Source organism: Haemorhous mexicanus, chromosome 1 (assembly GCF_027477595.1).
Source record: "Haemorhous mexicanus isolate bHaeMex1 chromosome 1, bHaeMex1.pri, whole genome shotgun sequence".
Classification (NCBI taxonomy): Eukaryota; Metazoa; Chordata; class Aves; order Passeriformes; family Fringillidae; genus Haemorhous; species Haemorhous mexicanus.
This window is the reverse complement of record NC_082341.1, coordinates 69,039,964-69,063,658: the sequence shown is the minus strand read 5'-3', so window position 1 is coordinate 69,063,658 and position 23,695 is coordinate 69,039,964. Positions and strand designations below refer to the sequence as shown.

General features: G+C 40.1%; 1 protein-coding gene across 1 annotated transcript; it reads right to left on the bottom strand.

Moving 5' to 3' along the window:
- Positions 1-524: 524 nt before the first annotated feature.
- TXNDC5 (thioredoxin domain containing 5) lies at positions 525-23,329 on the bottom strand. The gene is made up of 10 exons (XM_059852714.1): positions 23,100-23,329; positions 18,484-18,633; positions 15,675-15,780; positions 14,306-14,402; positions 11,872-11,987; positions 9,704-9,790; positions 6,911-7,051; positions 4,051-4,133; positions 1,234-1,363; positions 525-668 (listed from the first exon to the last, which is right to left on the bottom strand). The coding sequence occupies exons 1-10, from the start codon at positions 23,312-23,314 to the stop codon at positions 546-548; spliced, it is 1,248 nt and encodes a 415-aa protein (XP_059708697.1). The 5' UTR covers positions 23,315-23,329; the 3' UTR covers positions 525-545.
- Positions 23,330-23,695: the final 366 nt, after the last annotated feature.

The following is a 23,695-nucleotide window of genomic DNA, read 5'->3' as shown; positions in this document are numbered from 1 at the left end:
AACAACCAGCTCATGGTGGCCTGGTATCTTCCAAAGGTGTGTGTGTTCTTTCAACCTTTCAGCAGCTATATTAAGACAAATAAGGATGAAGTACAATTCTAGAGGCAAAAGTGACTCAACACAGCTGTAGCTTTTGCCTTTCTAGTAATGGTAAGCAGTTTGTAAGGATTACTTTTTAACCAGATCTAACCTGAAGACAAAAATATTCTACTGCTGCCCTTCAGTTGGTTTTCTTAATGTATTTTGGTCTCAAAGGAAACCATTTACACTTCATTGCAGGAATGCAGAAATGCAGTGCAACTACCAATGCTGAAAATACTCTTGATTTGCACAGTAACTACTTGTTAGGTTTCCTTCACTCACACAGAGACGTGTCTCTAACACACACACAAGGGGAAGATACCAAAGTTTAGTACATTCAATTTCCTAGAAACAAAGAAACAAAAAAAGCCCCACCCCCAAATACACTATTTGAAAATTAGCAAAGATAGAAATCCTTCAGCTACTGTACAGAGACAGCCAGGGACAGAGCATCCAGACTTTTATTACAGTTCATCCCTTGCCTGACGCAAGACAAAGTTATGCAGTGATTCAAGGTCTCTCGTTCCGTTGTGTTCACTGATTTTCTTTCCACCTCGGAAAAGCAGAAGTGTAGGATAACCACGCACCTTCAAAAAACACACACACACAAAAGAAACTTGCTATTAATGTTCAAATTTGTACCCATCACTCATATTTACCTGATTCTGAAAAGCCATCAAACCTCTCTAAAACAGTAAGCCATTTTAATTTAAAAAAACAAATCCACAGCAGAAATTTCAATGCCAACCTGCAATTTCTGAACATTTTTAAGAGAATGGGGTAATATATGTTCCTCTAGGTTCTTGGAATGACAGCCCTCTGTCTTCAATTGTCTGCCTAACAGCTCTTAAAGACATTTTTTTTCTAGGAACAGAATTCGGCATTGGATACCGCAAGACAGCTTCAGTGCTTTCAGAGAGGTTTCTTAAAGTAGGGACTTCTTCAGCTTTGTCCAATAATGAAAATGACCAAGCCTGAACAAACAGTTCAGGAACAAAATTATGTCACCAGGTGCCTCTTTTTGGCTAACAGAGACCACAGCTGTACTGTCACCAGGTACCTGGAGTGCAGCAGCCAGTTGGGCTGCACACTGGAGCCTCCAACATCTGGTACACAATACTGTCCCCTTCATTTCAGAGCTTTCACACTTACAGAAAATCTGTTGCAGACGTTACGTTCCACAGTGCAGTCCACTTCTGCTATTTTGACATCAGTCAAACCTGGAAATTGCTCTTTGGCAAGGTTCTCCCAGGTTGGAGCCAAGTTCTTACAGTGACCACACCTAGAAACAAAGGAGGGAGATTTGTTTAGCAGATATACTTTCTACTTTATCTCTACTGTCATGTTACAATTGCTTAAGTTTAACTAGCAGCCTTTCCTATCCCCTAATGATTTGGCCCTCCAACTCCCTTGCACTATTATGTCAGTAAATGAGCTAAGAAAAGAAGTGATTTTATTTAAGTTAATCACTGAAGTACTTTCTGGCCTTTGTTAGTCTTGCCTAGAATGGTATTATAGATCTCGGTACATTAACATTTTATCCCGCAGAGGAATATGAAGCCAAATAAAGACAAGCACGGAGAATATTTAAATAGAAAAAAAAGATCTCTTGGAAACAAAAATGCTTTTAGGAAGACACAGAATGTCTGTAGAATTAATTTTTCAGGTAGCACATGCCAGTCATGCTAAAGCTACATAGCCCAAGTTTTAATTCATTAAATGAGATTTTAATTTCCCTATTAAATTTCATCCAGTTCCTAATGGCCTCCTTGACCATTAGCATTCATTTTTGTTCATATTTTGAACTTGGCTTAGTCAAGTTCCTAATGTGAACTTCTTACTGCCTTTAAGAAGAATTCCCAAAGCACTTTAGACTTTAAATCTGCATTGCTCATACTATTCTAACCCAGCTGCACCTTAATTGGGTTATTAAAACAGACCCATAATTGCCTCGAGGCTGGATCAGGGCATTTACAAAAAATAATGAAAGATGTCTCAGCAGAAGTTTTCTTAATGCAAGCCAGTGTATATTTAAACTACCTTGTTAATACACAGTGACAGTATAAAAGCATTTCTGACCATGCACAAAAACTACTAGAACAGTATGATTTTGTGCTTATGATGCAAGTTAACATTAATATTTGTCCAAAACTAACTGAAGGGCAGAACTAGAAAGCAACATAATAGTGTTTGCTAAGCCCTACATAAGTTAATCCATTTGGAAGAGAATATGGTCATTTATATGCAGAGCACTACAGGCAGTCACCAGCCTGACTTTCAGAGCCAAAACTAGGATACGAGTTACATAAATATAGGAAGCATTTTCCTAAATGGTGGTTTTCTGAGCGTTGCAGCCAGGCAGCACACACTGGTGACTCTACATCCTGAAACCACTGTTTCTCAGCCTGCCATCCAGCACTGATGCTATCTGTGAGATCCAGCAGCATCCCACGATAAGCTCATGAGATGAGGACATGGTATTGTTAATAAGAGACAATCAAAAGGGGAGGAGAAGCTGCTCTTGAGCACAGGGGTGAACTGAATTTCCCAGCCAGTTCTGCAGGTAGGGCAGAAGCAGCACAGGCACAGACTCAAGCTAAGTTCCTCCCAGTACAGAGGGGATAAAGGCAGTGAGGAAAGAACAGTAAAAGATGAGGGGTGTGCACACGGGACATTTCTTAACCCAGTGGTGCCAGCTACTTGCTCACATCCAAAAGCAGATCTTACGGATGGAAGAGAGCAGAGCAGTGGTTCTCAAGCAGCAAAGGGTGACAACACTGGAAAAGCCTGCAGCACTGAGCTTAAGTGAAATGAAATGCTCCCAGGTATTTCTTGCCTACACTAAGAAACATTCATGCCTACTGTTGAAGTTAAATGGCAATATTTTGAGATGCCTGAGCAAATCTAAATAGGGGTGGCATTTGCTTGTGTGGCTTTGTAATGGGGCCTGTTGTAAACTAAACAAAAGATCTTTTTATATTTTATACACTGTGTTAATGGTACGCTAGTGATTAAATCAGAGATGTGTTATCTTTCACACAGTGGAATACAGCCTAAGTTTAATCTCTCCGCCTACACTAGGCTTCCTTCTGTTGGCTAAAACACCAGCAATGGATGAGCAAGATGGCATGCAAGTTTCATTAAATTTGTAGAGGCACAAATAAGATGAATTCTATAAACCAGAGAGAAAAATGTGAAAATTTCTTTCTGTCTCAGAAAGGGAATGGTACGAAAAAGGGGGAAATACCCCTTCTACAAGTTTGTAATAATGAGGTCTTAACCCATCTGGGGTCCTGGACTCTGCTGGATATAGTAGGAATGGCAGATGCCAGATGTGACTTTCATTCCCCCCTTCAATGTGTTCCATTGGGTATCTACACCTACACCATCTGCACTGGGCACTCCGACCTTGGGTCTCTCTAAGAACATACTGCATGAACAAACACTCTTAAGAACATCCTAAAATTGTCACTTGTGCAAATTAGTTTTTGGACAGTTATTTGAAGAGTAACAGGCAGTTCATTATCCATAGCTCAACAATCTGTATCAAAATTCAGGTGCTCCAATGAGGCTTCCAAGTGAGGCTGGAGAGTGCCCTAAGGCCAGCATCCTCTCCTTTCTCAGCACTGAGATATGGTGATATACTCGCCTCATCTCACCCTAACCCAGGGATAGGAACATGCTGCACCTGCAAAGAAAGCTTCACTCTCCCTGTTACCCCAGCAGTACCTGGAGGCTGACACGGTAAAGCTTCTGTCAGCCTTTCCACAGAGAGGCAGCTCAAGGGAGCTAAACAAGACTGAGCCTTTTTTTTGCTGTGACTCTTGCCAACACACACATTCTTCAGCTAATTCACAGTTTAGATCAAGACAACAAATACAGTACTACAGCTCAAAGACCTACAGCAACTATTGCACTCACATCTTAGGCCAGCATAATCCTGAACAGCAAGAGCTGCAAACTTCTTACCATGGAGCGTAGAATTTAATAAAGGTGATCCCCCTAGCAATGGTTGCATCAAAGTCTTTTTCAGAGAGAGAGAGCACTGCAGCCTGCCCCCAGAAAAAAGAAAAAGAGAAAAAAAAATGTCAAAACATTTTGTATATACAACATCAGTCTACATGAGCTTTTACATTCCTAAAAGGGAAACTGGAATTGGAAAAGATAATATTGTTGGTAATATAAACAAGAGTAGCAGCAGCAGACCTGCCTTTTACTTCTCAGCAACTTTCCTTCCCTAGAGATGCTGAGAAAAGAGTGTTTTACACTGAATCTCATCCATAACTGGAGAAACAAAGCTTTCCTATTTTCAAAGGATTTGCCTGTATCCAGATTTTGAGTAATTGTAAAAAATCACCTTAATTTTAATACACTATGTTTCAAGGAACAGCCCTTAGAGGAGTTGGCTTCAAGCAGGTAATGGCCATCTGAGATTTTAATGAGGTATTCAAGGCACACAAGTGATGTCTAAGAGCTGCTCTCTCTGTTCTTTCTTCTCCTGCATTGCATTTACAGAAAAATCTGTTACCAGAAACACAGACTTGCCTGTCAAGAGGACATCACAACACCACACTTGCATGGATGCCAGGAAATGTTTCTACTCCTGATAATATCAGGAGCAAGGGAATGATGGGAGGAAAGCACATTGCTTACAGTCTTACATGAGAGCATGGAGCTGAAACTTCATTTTTTGTGTGAGACCTTTAAGGGTGGGATTAAAAACAAATAAATGTACCTCATGCCTATAAAAGCTTCAAAATCAAATGAAAGCAAAAGAAAAACAAGATCACAGCTGACAGTATTATCAACTCTGTTTTAACCCCAGTAAGTTTTGTGAAGCCAAAATTAAATTTGAAAATCCAAATTATCCAGCACCTTTAAACATTTCTGTAAACAACTGTTAGTTCATGGAATTATTTCACTGTACTGAAGTGTTATTACCTCTAAATAATTGTTAAGAAATTAGAAATTATATTTTTATACTTTCTAATTATTAAATAATCAGAAATAATTAAATGAAGCAAGAAGTAAGCACTGTGCTTCTACTCTGATTTTCCTAAATGGCTATCTAAAACAGATGTTCCAAACATAATATACAATCTAAAATACAAAATGTGAAAACCTGATTAGTAACAACTTCCCCACAATTTGCACAGTAAAACAGATTTTAAAGCTCTGTAGATTACTACCAGAATAGCAATCTGAACTATATAATCACAAAAATAATTTTAGTATCAGATATCTCAATTTCAGCTTTGGGTCTCAAAAAAAGACATCTAAGGCAATCACATAATCTGAGCATCTGCTGGTCACACTGCCTTAATCCACGGGGATCTTTTTTTGTATGATTTTAGCCATGTCTGGCAGTAGAGAAGTCTCATGGATGTAAAAGTACAGCTTCTGTAAAAGGGCTGGCAAGTACTTGGGCTATATAAAACATGGGAGAATCCAAGTAGGGGCTCAACACTGGGACACAAATTTGGAGTGGGATCTCATTGCCTTTGCTGCCTGTGGTCAACTGATGGCAAATGCAGTCAGTGTTTGCTGGCTACAGGGGCTGGCCCCTTGTTTCAAAATTCATGAAAACAAGGAGTCAGGGGGTCTGAAGATAAAAGTTGTAAGGACAAACTGAGTCCTACACTATGTCTACTATTATTTGGCCAAAAAAAATCCCCCCAACAATCCTTTCTTCCTTGTGTGTGTGCTGGTGAATGCAAGGCAGAAGAGGGAATTTGTGTCACATGTGGTCTGTGTTATTTCTATAAAAATAGAAAGACAACTAATTACTTTCGGCATTGTACTAACACCAGCTCATTGGGATCTTCCAAATATGAGGTCAATTAAGAAAATAAAAATTGAAGAGCATGAAAATTGCAAATCTATGTGGTCTGTAATGTTTGGTAAGCCACTTTAAGCAAAATGGGTAATGCTGCTGGAAAAGTCAGCTGGGAAAGGTAATATTTTCCTTTAAGAAGCTGCATAGAAACTGCATTTATATTAATAATATTGTTGCCTAATTATATAAGTTCATTCTATAGCACAAGGGAGTGTAAATCCCTGTCCCTTATTTTATAGGCAGAAAGAATTTTCTGCACATTTCATGAAAAATTATGTTTGATATCCATTCCTAATTTCTCAGCCTCACCAATTTTTCATTCATCTCCAAGAAAAATGGCAGATGAAATGCCAAGGGGATTAGAAAAGACAGAAAATTATATTCCATGTACTACAATTGTACAAAGGTTATTTCTGCCAATTTCTTCACAACATAAGCCTGTAGCTCCAACAACCAAGATAAAAATAAGTCTCCAAATGCCAAGGAGTTTTCTTGTCACAGGGCACATTACCTTACCATGTTGGTACTGGTCTTCATAATCTTTGTTCATTGCTTCTGCAGACAGATTTCTAAGTATAGAATCCTGGCTTTTTTTAGGGCTTAGCAGTGTGCACCATCCTCCTGGATTCAAGTGATACTCTTGCAAGAAATGTTCATCTCTATACTGGTGAAATATGCTGTCATACAGACCCAGGTGCCAGAAGTTCTACTGGCCAAAAGAACCACATTTACGCCTATGTCTAAATAACTTATTGCAGCCATAAAATAGGAATCAGATTTTTTTTTTCCTTCTCCATTTCATCAGGTTAGTAAAAGTATCTCTAGGATTTGTGATCTGATTCCACTCATTAGTTACTCAAAAAAACAACCAGGGAAGTATTTGGTACAGTTTACACCCAGAAATTGTTAAGCTACCACAGAAACACATGGAAGACTCAGGCAGCTAAAACAGTCTGAACACCTTACATTGCTGCAGAGTGCAGCAGCACTTACCTCAACAGGGGTGGGCTCTGAAGGTGGCTGTGGGGCTTCAACAGGTTTATCTGCTGGTGGCTCTTTCCCAGAGCTCTGCAGTTGGGAATCCACGTATTCTTTCAAGGAATCAAAATCCCTCTTCCCTTTGTACTGGTCACCCTACAATTAGCAAATAGTTTGTGCAACCCTCTATATGCAGTTGACAAAGCAAATCAATAATTACTAGTGAAAAATAAGATTGCCAAGTGTAAGCAAATAAATAATAAATATGATTATCTTGTTCTTAAACTTCTCTATGACATTCCATTCACTCCATGTCTTCAGCTTCTGCCACAGATTCTTCAGTACCCAAAGGGAACAATCTAACATTCCTTGAAATGAAAGGTATTTTAGAAACATAGAAGCAAATTTTTGAAACATTTCCACTTTGACTTTCCGGTCTCACCCTAGTCAACTTTTTAAAAGTTTTATTTTTTTTACTCAAACTCTACTACAAGGAACAATAAAATACCCACTGTGGTTTGGGTGTGGTCTCTGTTACCCTGTGAGCTCTAGGCAGCGCTTTGACAGGGCTGAAAACTTTAACTTGCCTGTCTCTGGACTACACAGTCATTCCTCTGGCTTACACACTTGCCACAAGTCCTTGGAAAGCCCAGATAGTAAGGCATTGCACTCTGGGCACCTAGGGTCACCTGGGTGCAAGAGACAACAGCAGCCTGCTGCAGGGCACACATTTCCAATGGCACCACTCTCTCAAAAGTCTAATCTCATTTTTTAACCTGCACATGAAGCAGACAGCCAGCCAGATCTTTGAGAGGCCAGAGTTTACCTTGGGTGCTTCCCCATATTTCAGGTACTTTCCAAACCCAGAGAACAAGACAATCAAGAGATTGTCAGAACAAGAAGTTAGAGCACTTGTGAGCAGCGTTTAGTCTCAAACCCACTGGTGGCCCTCTGCAATTTGGCTTTTGCATGATTGCCCACAGGGCTGTCTGTGAAAATTAGTATTAATTTTCCTGTTCAAAAGAGATATCATATCTTTGAGGCATTACATATCTATTTTGGACAGAATTCTTGAGATGTGGTCCTATGTGGTGTGGGCTGCAAGATGTATTTCCTCTTGCAGAGGAGGAAGACTCTTTAAAAACAACAGAAAATCTTCCATACATTAGAAGGAAGAACAGACATCTCTTCAACTTTCCTTTATCATTGGAACTCGTTCTGCACATTTTCCTTCTTTTGTAATGGATGTTTCCTGTAACTACTGCCCCTTTCCTGGCACTGGGTGTCAGTCAATCCCTAAGGAGCAAGAAGCCTGTACCTGTTTGTACTCATGTCAGCAGTGCAGGGTCAGGGTTCCTCCCAGAGTATCTGCTGCATCTCACCAACAGCAGTGGTGTGATGCCAGACTTCAGTTATGGCAAAGGGGATGAAGGTACTACAGACAAGGCTGGATGAGTGAATCAGTTCTCCTCCTTCCCCTTAGTGACCAGTATCATAGCTGCCAGACAGAGTTTCAGGTCGTTCTGTGTTTTTTCAAATACGTTGTATCAGCCCATGGAGGAACATGTGATTTTGGTGGCAGTATTCTACCAGGGAATGCCACACTGCCAGTGGGGAAAGACAGTTTGATGTCAACTGAAGCACATTGTTCAGATTAATGGCCAAGGTTCAGCTTTACCAAATACAACAGCAGTGATTTTTTTTTTCTTTTTTGGAACTCTCAATTGAAATAACTCCAAGGAACTCCAATTATTACAACATTTAAACTAAAGTTTATTAACTAAAAAACTCTAGCCTTGGACATGCCACCATGCTTGATTTGAGCACTCCCTCAGCTTCCAGTTGTGCTGCTTGAGAGATCACAACGCTGCACACTTACGTGAATCTGGTTTGGATTCAAAAATGAAGGGGCTGCTTCATTTAAATTCCCTAGTGTCTGATCTTACAGGGGTCTTATGCCAAACCTCATATGGTATGTACTCGCAGCCAGTTTCTCTTTAGAGTGCCAGAAAATGGCCACTAAACTGTTTCAAGTAACAAAACTGATACTGTAAATGTTCAAAAAGGAATGCAAGATGAATGGAAGAAAACCCTCTCTTCCTCCCCCCTGCCAAGAACTTAGCAGGTAAGAGCTAGAAGTGTAGTCCTGGGTTCTCTTGCAGGTCTTGAATATCCATTGAATATATTTAACTAATCTTGAAATTGTGAAATATAGTATACATAAAAGCTACAATTTATAATATGTTTATTTACTGCTGTTCAGGTATGTGGGATTTAGAAATATTTTATCTCCCCATAATTTCAGAATATTTTAGTTCTCTGAATTGCTGCAAGGAAAAATGTCAACTGGGCCCACAAGATTCTCACTCCCAGTGCCATGTGAAATGTTTGGGTTTATATAAGAAAGAAAATTTGCATCTCTAGACATCACTCAGCAGATGGGCACCACTTAAGAGATGAGACCCCTCTGATACACGTTGTGAAAATTACATACTTTATTATTATTTCTATTTCAGGTATATTATTGTGTTTCATATGAAGTAAAATACTATGATAAAGTAAACTCAGAATTCTCTCACACAGCAGCATAATTGGAGATCCTGCTTACAGATTTATGAACATTATATCAGTTGTCTGCAAAACAGAGAACAAAAACCTTTGTGCACAAAGTCTACCTCTTCTAGTACTCAAATAAACATCCAATATCTTTTCTCTCACAAGCAGATTTTTTTTTTCCAGAATGTAAGCATAGTCCAAATATTATTCAGAGAAAAATGGTGTGATTTTTTGCTGAACTTGCAGACTCACCTTTTCACCATTCCTAAACCAGAGGAGTGTGGGATAACCACGAACTTGGGCTTCAGAGCAGACTTCATAATGCTGGGTACAGTCGACCTACATTTTGGGAATAAAATCCAAAACTATTCAGTGCCTAAAATAAACATACAGCAAGCATCACAGCTTCTCTTGTTTAAAAGCTTAGAAAAATACAGGAACAAGCAATACAAGGCTTGGCAAAACTCTGTACCAAGTACTGTCTTGAGAATGATCATGTCTGCCTTCCAAACAGTGGTTTGGTTGTATAATTGGGAGGCCCTGTGTGTATTTGATTTATTTATTTTTTTTTAAGGAGGGATCGGGGAGGGAGGTATGGCTAGAAGGAAGTAGTAGCAGTTACAAAGAACAATGAAGACATAATTAAATATTTCAATTAAAAAGTACTTGGTATTCTCAGCTAATAAAATCAGTACATGGACAATGAGACACAAAACACTAATGTGAGAGAGCTTTAAAGTGAAGACATACTGGCTCACCCATTTTTTAAAAGACTACTCTTTAAAGACTTCAGAAGGCATGTAAACAGTTAGCAAGTGAACTGTGTTCCAAGGGAAGCTCCAAGTGCATAGCAACATTCAATTCTAATATAGTCTGTAAAGTTACTTGTTTAGAAGCTTTTCACTGAAGATCAATTCTAAAGATTAAACAGTGTTAAGACAGTATTCCCCCAGATTAGATGAAGGTCATGGTTCAACCTTCTTAGAAACAGTTGTGTTTCCTGTTTACTTACAGACTTAAAATCTTAGCCAAGACATGCTTCAAGATATATTTCACAAGCTATACAGTTACATAAAATTGTCTAGGCATCAAGACGAATCTTAGTGGAAGTATTAAACAGCAACTTTCAGTAATACAAACTGCAAACACCACAGACAACTGATTAAAACAGAAATTTTGGAAATCTATTGTTTATTTTTCTCTGGGTACCAGAGAACAGTAACGTCATAAAGATACTTAAGCAACGATTTCATCAGACAGCAAACAAGAGTAACAGAAAGATTCAAAGGAGAAAAAGCTTCTGACATTTCATTCTCAGAGGGAATCTAACTTTATAACCACTAGGTCCGAACATATACATATTTGTGTGTCTTCTGTGAAGTTCAACTGTACTTATATATATCTATATGTATGTCTCCCCTAAAGTTCAACTCTGCTGGCCTGTGTGGTACATGTACAGCATACCTGAATCAACAGATTTTCAAAAGCATTTAAAAAAAAAAAGTCAAGCTTATCCCTCCTACTGCAGCTGAAAGTGCTGTGAGGGCAGAGGCAGGGGAGACAGCAGAGGGAGAGTCCCTCTGCAGGACTGACAGTACTGCTGCCATGCAGTATTTCAGGCCAGTGGAACCACTGTGAAAGTTTAGGGACGTGGAAGTTGAGCCCGGTCCGATTTCCACAGATGGTTGGCAGATACAGAGGGATTCCCATCATGAGCCACCTGGACTTAGGTATGGGTCAGCAAATAAAGCCAGTAACTGCAATTGCCAGACCACCTCCATACCTCTGCACAGCAGTCACTCCACGTACAAGTAACAAGCTCCCATGGTAAATACACCACAGAACCTGGTTATCAACCCTAAGGGAAATAGTAAAGCAGGACAAGAGATCAATTTTTAAGGTGTAAGACCCCCCTGAAACCTTTTAAAAGTTTTATGGGGAAAAAGAGGAAAAAAATCAAAACCAACAAAGAAATAACTCATCATAAATACCCAGTAGGACTAAAGCTTGCTAAGGAATCCAATGCTGCAAAGAACAAATTAGAAGTCACTTTCCCACTCAATATAAATACTGAAGTCTTTCAAGTTCTGACAAAGCAAATGAATAATAAAAAACAAGCCTCAAAATGTTATTTCCTGCATCTGAAGTATCAGACTTATTCCCAGCTCTCTGAAATGCAGAGAGGCAGCTCTCTTTGCAACAAGGCTTTGCTTAAAATTGAGGAGGTCCTGTTAACTGTGGATGTGCGAGAAAAAAACCATGACTGTCAAAACAAAAATACAAACAGTCACTATGAAAGGATTTAAGAGGTGACAGACAAAACAATTGTGATTTGCAAATCATAGCACAAAAGGCATGATTCTTGGCTGAAACATATGTTGACACAAACCATATTTTCAAACTGAGAGTGCTTCACCTACCTTACCAATTTTGACAGCTTCCGAATGCTCAAAGACTTGAGCCAGCTGTTCCCAGGTTGGGGCCAAAGCCTTGCAGTGACCACACCAAGGGGCAAAGAACTTGATGAAGTGATTACCTTTTAAGTTAAAAAAAAAAAAAAAAAGAAAGAAAAAAAAATATTTAGCTAATTTGGAATGAACTTGGCTGCAATTAAAGCCGAGGTACTAATCTCAGGCTGCAAATTTATCATGGTATTTCCTGAGTTAAAGATAGGAAACACTGTGAATCAAAGGCCAGGACAAAATACTTCAGCAATTAGGTTTTCAATACTGTATGCAGTCCCACAGTGTTGCCAAATTTCCTGAAAATTCAAACAGCTTCACAATCTCAAGCCAAGAAGTGAGGTATTAAAACTGATACTTTTAACCTAACCATTTACCTTAGTGTTTAATTCTACCAGTTGCCCTATTACAGAGTAGAAAGAACTACCAAGGAATATATGTTGATAACAGCATAAATTGAAGTAATAAATTTCAACTTCATGCAATGGTGTTTCCTAAAAAATTATTAAGTCCATTAATTACCTGAAAGATGTTGTTCAGTTTTCCATTTCTCTTTTTCTGCCCTGGTCTTTGAATTTTCATGTTAACTACTCAGAAATTTCTGTCTTTAGTAGATGTTCATGGCATTTTATACAGAGGAGAGTCCCTGTGCTATCTCCTAAGGTTTAATTTAAAAGTCTATATTATTGATTGCTCAGTACCAGAATACACAATTTCTTTAAATTAGGATTAATTAATTCAAATTGCTGCACATTTTTGCATACATCAAGGCGAGTCTCTGCTTAATGAAATAAAAATGAACTTAATTAAAATGAGGGAAAAAAATTAATTTGCAGGAAACACCAGCAACTGGAGAAAAGCTTTTTAGCAGAATTATTCATAATCCTTTGAAGACTGCTTTGGGGCTGATATTACTTGAACTAATTTCTAGTTTGAAGGCTTGTTCACAAAGGAAGGTCAGCAGAAAGGCAATAAAAAACAACTAGGAAACAAACTGCAGTAATAGTGTACTCTAACTTGACTGGTCTGCATGTGGAAGACTTTCAAACTGATTGACACGCTCTGTATTGGTCAAGTAAACTGCAAAATCAAATTTCCCATGAATTAATGAGAATACTAGTCAAAATTAGCTATTCTTATCATGTACTCTGACATACTCTCCTCAATAGAAAACAACATAATTTATTTTTATCCCAGAGCAGCAAAAAGGTAAAAGGAGGCTATTTAGGAGCAGAAGTCAACTTTGCTGGTGTAACTGCTAAGGCTCACATTAAATATAAGCACTGAACTTCTCGTTACTGAAGTCAAGAAAGTACAACACATTAACAGATGATCATAAATCTGTTTAACCATCAGACATGACCATGAGAATGTCTCCTCTATGAAGGCAAATGGATACATAATAAAAACACTTAAAACATTTACAATGCACTGAACTTTACAGTTTGAGAAGGTAGTTAAGATGACAAATGCTTAGCATATCCCCGATGGTTTAGAGAAAAATTAATTGAGAATTTTGATTGAATTCCACATTAAGCCAGACATGCTGGGAAATTTTAAGTTAGCTGCACAAAATGCTGTTTTACACATGAAAATATTTCTAATGAGCTAATGGTTACTTTAAGAAGTTCTGGTTTGACCTCCCTAGTGATTTCAAATGGGCAAACATTTAATTTTATCCAGCCTTTCTTTTTCAGATAACAGATGGAGAAAGTAGGATCCTCTGTTGTCATGCCAGCCCAAAGTTTGTATTCTAAGATTTTGCTCATTGTCTAAAAAAACATCATGTGAGTGGTGAAATTTCCCTTATTAGGTATCCCTCCTGGCATTAATTTAAAGCTTCCAGACAAAATATTTTTTAAAATAGCCAAACAGACAAAGTGTTTTGCCCACATTAATTCTGGAGGAAGGAAGCTAAACAATATCAAATAAAGGTCTAGACTGGAGTGGGATGGGGGCTGGAAGGAGGAAGCGGGTGGATTACACTTATCCAGAATAACAACCTGGGAGGAAGAACAAACCAGCACCTAGGGAAGGAGGAAATTGGACTTGCAAAAACACAAAGTGGCAAGGCTGTGACTGAGCAAGGAGCTCAGGAAAAGAGACAGTTTAGTTGAGCAAGCCCCACTAGCTTCTTCCCTGGGGTGAGGAGCCATAATTTTACTGCCTTCTGAGTGCTGTACTTCAACTTTCTTAAAGTCTGCAATATGTAATTTAACCAGTGCATTTTTACATATTTTACATAGTTTGCTATGTAGTTACCTCTTTCACTAGGTATTACTGGAAAATAAAAGTGAGAAGGAGGTGTCCTGAAAACGAACATTTCTGGTGCAGGCTTCCCACTACGAATGTCTCTGTAACCAAGTTTCTCTTGTTTGGAAAAAAGAGTTACCTTCTGCTATGTGCATCTTGAAATTGTCTGCTGAGAGTTCATACATTCCCTGCTTAGGTTCAGGGGCTTTTGGTGGTTCCGCATCAGCTTCAGGGTCCTATTCACGAGAAAAATTAACTTTTATTTCTCTTCTACAGCAAATACACAATATTTTTTCTTGTATCACACCATTGTGTGATAGTGCCATAGACTCTGAAATTTTAAATTCCTAAAGCAATGTCCTTATTTAGCTTGATTTAGGTACCTAATGTTTCCTAAAAAACATCTACACGAAAGCAAAAGGAGAAAAGGACTGCCACATAAAAGAGTTACCAGAGTCTGTGGAATACCAGTCTTTCACTGTGCTCTAGTACAGTCAGAGGGCACAGTAATTGCTGTAGCATTCATTGCATCACCATATATTAACACACTTAAATTATATAACAGCGCCTCCACAGCATCACACATCAGCCACAACTGCCATCACACCCATTTCAGTGGTCTCTGGGCTATTTAAAAATAGTGCAAAAGCTATTTTCTGCTCCCCTAGCGACAGAAGGAATGCTGTCTACCTAATGGCGCCATGAAAACAGCAACAATGGAGATAGAGCAAACTTAATATATGTAACTTGCAAGACACTCATGAGTATTTCAGCAAAAGCGAGTGGATACTTACTAGACTCTAACCCTAGAGCTGAAAACAATTTTTTAGGAACCTCAAAGTGTCTTTCTTAAAATAATTTAGTATTTAATGTTCAATTATTAAAAATACTATGTTTGTTTAAAGGTAATCACATTCTAACTGTGTTTCAGCAATCACTAAAGCTTTCTCTTGATGAGAAACAGCATTCAAAAATTTAATTTTAGGCAAGGCTTGGCTCCCGTATGTGAATGATACCCCTAAACTTAAGGATTTTCCTAGTGATGGCATTAGCGTATCTTACTTAACTGATCATTTTAAACCTTTTCTTTAGGCACAATATTATCAGAAGGTAACTCAGCTAAAGATGGTATCTATGTTTTAAGAGGTAATTAAATTCAACACAAATGCAATTTATAATGCATTAGAGCTAAATTGCTTTTCTTACTCTAGAAACGTTATGGTCTACAGGTGTCAAATGAATTGACAGCAAGGACTGTATCTTAAAATGTCAAATGTATAAGCATTAAAATTACATTATGTACTGAAATTTTAAGATCAGGAAACAGAGAGCAGGTCACAGGATGACAGTTTTAATTACTACTCTGACTTACATGAAAGCTGTTTCAGATTGATAATGCAACCTGAGTTTTATTCTCAGGAGCAGATTTCCTCCTGGAAATTGAAACCTAACTTAGAGAAATGATAGATAAGTAAGCCTGCAGAAAAGATTATTTCCTTTCCACTTACAGATGGTTCCTCATTTAGTTTCTCCAACATCCAGTTTTCCAGTGCCTGGAAGTCCCTAGGGCCTTGGTATTTCAGAGGTTCTTGTCCCGGTTTAAGCAACTTTAGCCTAAAGGGTCAAAATTGAGAGAAGAGTGAGGCAAAAATTTTCACACAGGAAACATTCTCAGAAAGATAATGTGCTTTGCTAATCCATGGCAATGCATCTCAGGCTGCAGTACCAGATCTCTTGACTATTAACATCAGCATCAGGCAACCCTTTCAGATTAAAGTGTCATGGCTAGAATTTAGGACCCTTTTTGTTTCCCATGTAAGCTTTAAGGAGATTTTTAAAAGAGAAAATAAGACATACCAAGTTAAAAATCAGCATAGTGTAATATTACTTTGATCAATAAGAAAAAACAACTTAAAAATTGCAGCATTCAGTTCTATAAATCCTATTTCAGTTTGTCAAAGACATCAATTTTGTTTTGTTCACCTCTCTCCATCACCAAAGGAAAAATATCTAGTGCTCATTTCCCAGAAATTTCTTCCTCACCTTTTGTTCCCTGACTGCTGTTGTAGTGTAGGGCTTGTCATATGGTATTAAACTGATTAAAAACACACTGAGACAAGTCAATAAGACAAGAGGATAAGTGACTTCTTGTAGGCATCCAGACTTCATGATTGCAACATCCATTAATCGCCATCAAAACATTTTCATAGACTACGTAAGGCTTCTACTACTAAATTTTAAGTAAAATTGGAAGTATATTTAATAAAGGTATGATACTGAATTCTGACCTAGTCTTATTTTTTAAAGCAAATCAGAGTTTCAGTTACTACTGTCACCTAGCCCTCAGTTCCCCTTGACAAGCTGTCATTTTGTACTGCTTCTTTAATTTCTTGAAATGTTTCTCTCTCTCTTCTTGTTCCACAGTTGGAAGAAATGAACATATGAAAGTGTTTAAAAACCACATAATGCAAATACATTCAAAAGAGATAGGGGCTCCCACTGTTTTTTCTTTTCAAGGTACTCTTGAATATTCCTTGTGATGACAGAAAGTCAGAATAATAAGGAAGGGAAAAAAATGAAAAAGAAGAATATCTAAGACACACATCCTGGCAACACTTTTGAAAAGTAACAAATTCAGGTAACATCTTAAAAAAAGCTAGCTGCACCTTTATTTTCTGCAAACAAGGGTAAATTTTGAGAGAGTATTTATTTTGCACCACCAAGTAATCCTGAGACAACTGTGATAGGAAGTGCAGGGACCTGCTCAGCCACTTTTTCTCTGAGAGGATGAAAAGGGGATGCAGTCTTTCCTTTGGCAGGTGTTTAGGAAAGCAGTGTAGGGATCAGCATAACCTGGACTTGCAACAATACCTCTGCCTGGGGAAACTGTGAAATTTCCCTTGCTGGAGGTTTTTAGAACAAGCTAGTTCAAATCTGACTCAAATAGAAAGAGAACTGTTACCATGAATTCCCCTTTATTGCTATATTTCTATACCTAGCAGATGACTGCCTTATTATTTTTAACTTTTCAAATAGATAAAAGCAAGCACTAACTATTCCTATATATTCAATGACCTTAAAGAGGAGGGAGGGGAAAAAACCCTCCAGCAATTACACATTCATTGATTTTTTCCTATGCAAAAATCTGTGCCATTCTATTTTAAGAGGAACAGCACCATAATATAATCTATGCAAACAGGCAATGACAACCAATGCTCACTTCTGGAGATATGAAAACAGAACTGCAATATTCATTCTTTCTTGCTATTTGTAGTGGAAGCAAGACACACACTGCCCTTAAGGACAATTCCTATCTCAACAAGGACTGTGCTATTTATAACTCTCAACTTCTACTCAGTCACAGTCATCTGCGTCCAAGTGGGTGCAGCCAGGAGAGAACGAAAAGTTCAGGCTGTTGCTGGGGTTGGCAAAAACACCAGGCAAAGTGAGCAAAGGGAAGGAAAAAACTGAAAAATACAGGCTGTGGAAGGGCTATAGATAATCATCTATACAATCTCCACTTATCCCCACTAAGATGAATAATTAATAAAGCAGCTGAAGGGATCCCATCCATATTTGTAAGAAGCTTTAAAGAAGACATGAGTAAAAAATAAATCCTTTTGCTCCTTTTCTGTCAGTCTAGAAGGGAACACACATCTAACCCAAAGGCACTGACCTCTCATGTATACTCTAGACCATACTCTGCCTACCAAAGCTGAGGTAGTAAGACATACATCCTTGATAACAGCATAAACATAGCAACCTTAAAATACTAGACCAATATAAGCAAATTTAGCTAGAAAAAAATCCACACAGTATCACCACTGCTATGCTAAGTGATACTATTCATTTATTGCTTTATAAGCACTTAGTTCACTAAAAATCTAAGAGACCACCTATAATGCAATTATGAAGGATGCAGCATACTGAAATACTTGTGGCAAGTTATTTTCAAAAGTACTGTTAGCAGAAACCAGCTCTGTCATGCATATCACAGCTGCACAACGTACTGTTGCTTCAGAAAGAGGTACTCCCACACAAAAGAACAGGAAAATTCTGGACTTCTGTTAAACACAGCCACCTTTCAAGACATAAAACAGCTTCTTGAAAGGAAAAAAAAAAAGAAAAAGCCTAAGAGTACTATGTATCACATGATACTTGGCAACATTGCAAAAAGGCTTAAAATGAATATAGCAGTCCAAAGGGCTACAAAGAAACCCAGCAAAAATAAAGCTTAGAAGTCAGCTTCAAGAAATTGGCAGACGATCATGGAAAACTAAAAAAGAAAAATAGGAGCAGTCTTCTTTCTATACTTACGTAGGGTATCCTCGCACGCCAAATTCAGAGCACAGTGGGATATCTACAGTGCAATCCACTTTAACAACATAGACCTGTGGGTTTTCCATATTGTTGTATTTATCTCCCAAATCATTCCAAGTTGGCTGGAGGCGCTGACAATGTCCACACCTGTAGCAGAAGGGACAAGATACTGTTTAATAGCTGCTCCCACTTAGAGGCGAATGAGCCCATGGAAAACTCATATGCAGAATGGTGATTTTGATAAAGTTAAACAAATCTTTAAATCAAAAGTAAAATCAGTTACATCAGAAATCTTCCATACCCAAGCGCTGTTACACTAAGCAACAACAAATGCTATTAAGAACTGCAGCATGCTGCAAACACATCTCATGTAAAAATCACCAATATTTGAGAACCTCTTGCTACTCTCCTTTTACAGTACAAATCCTATAAATACCCCCCGAACTTAGTAAGGCTTAATCAAAGCCCTGTCAGTCTTCCAGCCTTCTAGAAAAATCCTGCAAGGTTGCCTAGCTTTCTTTACATTCTAATATTTCAAAATTCCTTTTTTTTTTAGCAAGTAGGTAAGAAAATAATAGTTGCTAGCCTCTTTGTAATGCCACTTGCACTTCCATGCTTCAGAGGAATTGTAACACACAAGTCAAGAAACATCATATCCAATTTTGTGATACAGTTTCCCAAAATTTTGATGACACTTGTGTGTCACTTCCAGCTCAGAATATTCTGTGAAAATCCTCCCATCCTATGCTCTGCCCCAGCAGGACACCATCAACTCTTTATACCTGCATACACACAGAAAACTGGCCTCATACAGTTCCTCCAACAGCACCTCCCCAGGAGCAAAATATAGCTATTATTCTTCTCACTGTTCTCCTAGTCTTTCAAATCATTATAGCAATACTCTATTCCTCAAAGTATGATGGCAAGTTTTAAGGAATGGATTTCCACTTTTCTTTAATGGCTGCTTTTGCCAACCCTCCAAGACATCTAAGAAATACAAAGCTGGAGTAACAGAAAACATTCTCAGACTGACAGTATGAAAGCAGTTATTGCTTGGCATGACCTACAACATCTACTTTGTAAGTAACAATTAAATCACCAATAGGACTTTAGAGAACTTTGCTGGGACTTAAAAGAGTTTCACTCATACAAGTGATTTTGAGTACAATTGTAGAAAAGTTGCACAGATTCACACCTTTCTCTCCTGAGATAATTGAGAGAAAAAAAAAAAAAACAACCAACCAACCAAACAAACAAAAAAAACCCCTGAGATTTACTTTAAGATAAAGAATTTTTTCTGATCTTAATAAGGTCCTGTAACAGTCAGGCACAATGGGTCACACATGCTCCCATGATGTGGCTGAATACAATCTTCTATGTGATCTTCTTCTGAATTGTCCTGGTGAAGGGATACAATGTGTTATTATTAAAATCAAATATTCCTTAAATATTTAACTTCTGACCGAAGTCCCTCCATGGTCAACTCCTTCACAGAGCTTGAATTAAGAGGATTTTGGATACCCTGATCCCTTCCCCTAGCGGATACAGTGATTCAAAACACCAAATCAATACTGGCTGGTGTTAGAGAACAGAGCATGGAAAACCAGGTAAGGGAATCCCAAGTAATTAACCTCCTGTTTTTTAAGCTCAACATAGCTGCCTTGTGTGTATTGCAGAGATCACACTTAACACTGTGATCGCCGCAATACACACCCCTTTCCTTCCTTCTTTGGATTATGGAAGCTAGAACTGAGAATAAAGCAGGAAAAATGTGCCTATTTGAATCAGTAATCGATTAGTTAGTCATTCCCAGTTTGAAAAAAAAGCAAAACAGTATTATATAGAAGGAAATACAAGACAGTCCCAAAACCACTTTTCCTGACTTTTCCAAGGAAATATATATAAAACCAAGGAGGGCAAAATCAAAGAACAAGACCATGTATTATCACAGGCTTCCCTCAACCCCATGTACCTACACAGTCCTTCACTGCTGCTACTCTACGACACAGCAGTGGGGCTGGAGGAGCTGGTGGGGACAGTGGAGACCTGGGTGTCAATGATGAGTTCTGCTCTTTTATCCCTACATAGGCTAGAAAGTTGTAAGCATCCACAACCTCCACTGGCAAGCACAAATGATGATCCAAAAGAGACTAACACCGACATTTCTGGGGTCCACTAGTAGAGCTTGAGCTCTGCAGCCAGCAAGGGCAGCTATACAGTAAGGTATAGCTCAAATCCTTATCCAGTTAAAAACACAGACATGGTATAAGCAGCCCAGGACCAGTCTTGCTCTGCACAGAATTCAACTGAAGTAAAATCCAGCCAACAGAGTTCTACTCAACAACTACAAACTCTGGTGATCAATTCTGCTGCAGCTCAGTGGACTTGCCAGGTTTACCAGATAAGAGCATATGCTGAAAAGACCTGTAAGAGTCAAAATAATGAAGTAAAACTACTCAGTTGAGATGATTTCCCGCTAAGGAACCAAAGGAACCTCCCTCCTCTGTAGAAATGGAACTGGTATGGCAAACAACTTAAGAATACTTTGTGCCACCAAGAGAGTAACCTTCTGTCCCAAGTGTACCTACCAAGTGGGACAGCCTTCTGAACAAAGGTCTTATGACATCTGATGGCAAGCGACTTGGAATGCTCTCTTCTTGGAGTATCCTGCCATCTTTGAAACAAATGTAGAAACCCACATGTACCACCACTGTTTCTGAGTGAGGCCCTCAGCTACATTTGTTTCAAGAATCTGGAAGGGTGGTGCTGGATCTAACCCAGCTCTTACTGGTAGCATTGATGGCGCAACATTAGCAGCACCCACGTAGATCTGAAAGAAATCCCAGCTGAACGCTGGGCTGTTTGCTGTTTGCCTTGGAACTACAGACAACAGCCTGTGGGAAGCATTGGCACATCACCTCAGAGACTAGCACATCACCTCAGAACAGGACAAGAGGCTCTAACACAGACTCCAGGACTGTCAGGCAGCCCACCCTGATCCCAGTGACAATTAAACTACAGGTGTAGTGGTATAAGCACCTCTCTCAGGCACTTGGATGCTCCCTCTGTTCTGCTCTTCCCTTGGACCTGAAACCTGGCCCTATTGCTGTCTGTCAGGAGCCAGACATCCAGACCAAGGGCCCTGAAGCCAAGGAACCAGAGATCTGGAAGAGATTTGCTAAGGATGAGGAGAATAACCAGAGAAGCTGCAACAAATCTGGTAAACAACACAGTTCCCTCACACTTAAGTTGAGCAGAGATCCTCAGCCCTCCCAAGGGCACAGTGTGATCCAAGTGAGCAAGGCCAGCGCTGCCTTTGATCTGTGCTGAGGATGTGCAGCATATACTGAGAGGGTCTCCTACAAACAGTGTCTTGGGATAAGAGAAAGCTCATCTGGTTCTAGGGATGCCTGTGAAAGAGTCAGTCAAAGTATGGACAGGCGCAGATATCACCACCTGAGCACAGAAGAGAGCAGATGCACTCCTGCTCTGCGCAGGCACTTCTCAGACCTTACTGTACTTTCAGGCAAAAGTCCTTCACCAGCAAGTCAGGCGTCATCCACTGTTGTGATCTTCAGAGAACAAAGGCATCTGCTCTTTCAAACTTTTGCTTAACATTTTCACATGGCATAAATACGTCAATGTTAATAACAAAAAAAATGTTTTCAAAGGAAATGCTTTCCTGCTATGGATTTCAAAGACTCTCATACGCCTAAATGGCACCACGTAGCAATGGATAACTTTGGATCAAAACATAACTTTTGCACATTGTTCCCTTAACTTTATTTTATCTAGATTAAAAAAAACTTGGGAAGAAAAAAAAAAGTAAAAAAAGAAACCTAACAACCCTAACAATAGAACTCCCAATAACATCTACTGGATAGCAGTAAGATAAAAAAGGGTAGGGGAAGAGGCAAAGAAAAGAGAAGAATATGAACAACCATGAGAAAGACCCAGGGATGAGAAGTACTGTGCTCTTGACTAGGAATATCCAGTAAAGCACTGCTCCCTCATTCGTCTCAACCATTTTCGAGCCAGAAGTACCGGTCCAGGACAAAAGCCCAGTGGGTCTCTCACAAACCTAATAACTCTCCAGCTCTCCTACACCTGTGGCCTCGGTGCCACAGCACGGCGGTTAACACAGCAAATTTACCCTTAAATTTCGTGCATGCAAAGAGAGCATAAATTTTGCAATAAAAGAGTAAGTGAGTAAGTGACGGGGGCCAAGCTGCGACTGCTCTCGGTCTCTTTGAGGCACGCCGGAGCGACTCCCCCGCAGCCCCGGCCGGGGGCGGCTTCGGGCGCCGATGGGTCGGACCTGATGATCGCAGAGGTCTTTTCCAACCCAACTGAGCCCGTGGCTGGGTGACGGGGGCGGCCGCCGCGGCCAGCGCCACGCACACGCGGGGGTCCCGCTCCCCGTCCCAGCCCTTCCCGGCCCCCGGGGCTGCCCTTCCCCGCCAGTCCCGCCGCGGGGCTCGGGGCAGCGCGACCCCGCGGCCTCCCCGCCGGCCCGGCCCGGCCCGGCCCCGCCGCCTCCCCCGCCACGTCAGCGGGGAAGAGGCGGGCGGAGGGCGCGGGCCGGGCCGGGCCGCGCCGCGCTCGGTACCCACCACGGGGCGAAGAACATGACGAAGTGGGGGGCGGCGGCGGCGCCGTGCCGCAGCATCTCCGCGCTGTAGAGGTGCCGCCCGTGCGGGTCCCCCGCCGCCGCCGGGCCCGGCCCCGGCTCCGGCTCGGCCCGCGCCGGGCGGCCGCAGAGCACGGGGCCGAGCACGGCCAGGGACAGGAGGCGCCACCACGCCGGGCCGGAGCGGAACGGAGCCATGGCAGCGCCGGAGAGAGAGCGGGCAAAGCCCCGGGCGGCCGCTGCCGCCTCCGCCCCGCCCCGCCCGCGGCCCCCGCCCCCGCCCGCCTCCCTCCCTCCGCCTCCCCGGGCACCCCGCACGCACAGCCGGACCCTCCTGCCTGGAATACACCGCTCCATAAAGGCGCTGTCTGTCTAGCACGCGACACCTATTTTTTATGTCCCTTATTAATTAAATTGCTCTATGCATCCATATTGAAGTCTTAAATAATTGCAGATTTTATACTTTTTTAATATTGAAACATGCTCATTTCTGAAATACCTTAATTTTATAAAATTATTTAAATACCAGACGTTATCTATTTTTATATTATATTTTATGATATTGATCCTTAAATCTAT

Excerpts from the sequence above, each read along its gene's own strand:
- TXNDC5 (XM_059852714.1), bottom strand. The coding sequence starts at position 23,314 with ATGGCTCCGTTCCGCTCCGGCCCGGCGTGGTGGCGCCTCCTGTCCCTG. Across the intron at positions 18,634-23,099 it reads GTCATGTTCTTCGCCCCGTG|GTGTGGACATTGTCAGCGCC; the intron begins GTGGGTACCGAG and ends CTTCTGCTACAG. Across the intron at positions 4,134-6,910 it reads CAGAGCCCACCCCTGTTGAG|GCTGCAGTGCTCTCTCTCTC; the intron begins GTAAGTGCTGCT and ends TTCTGGGGGCAG.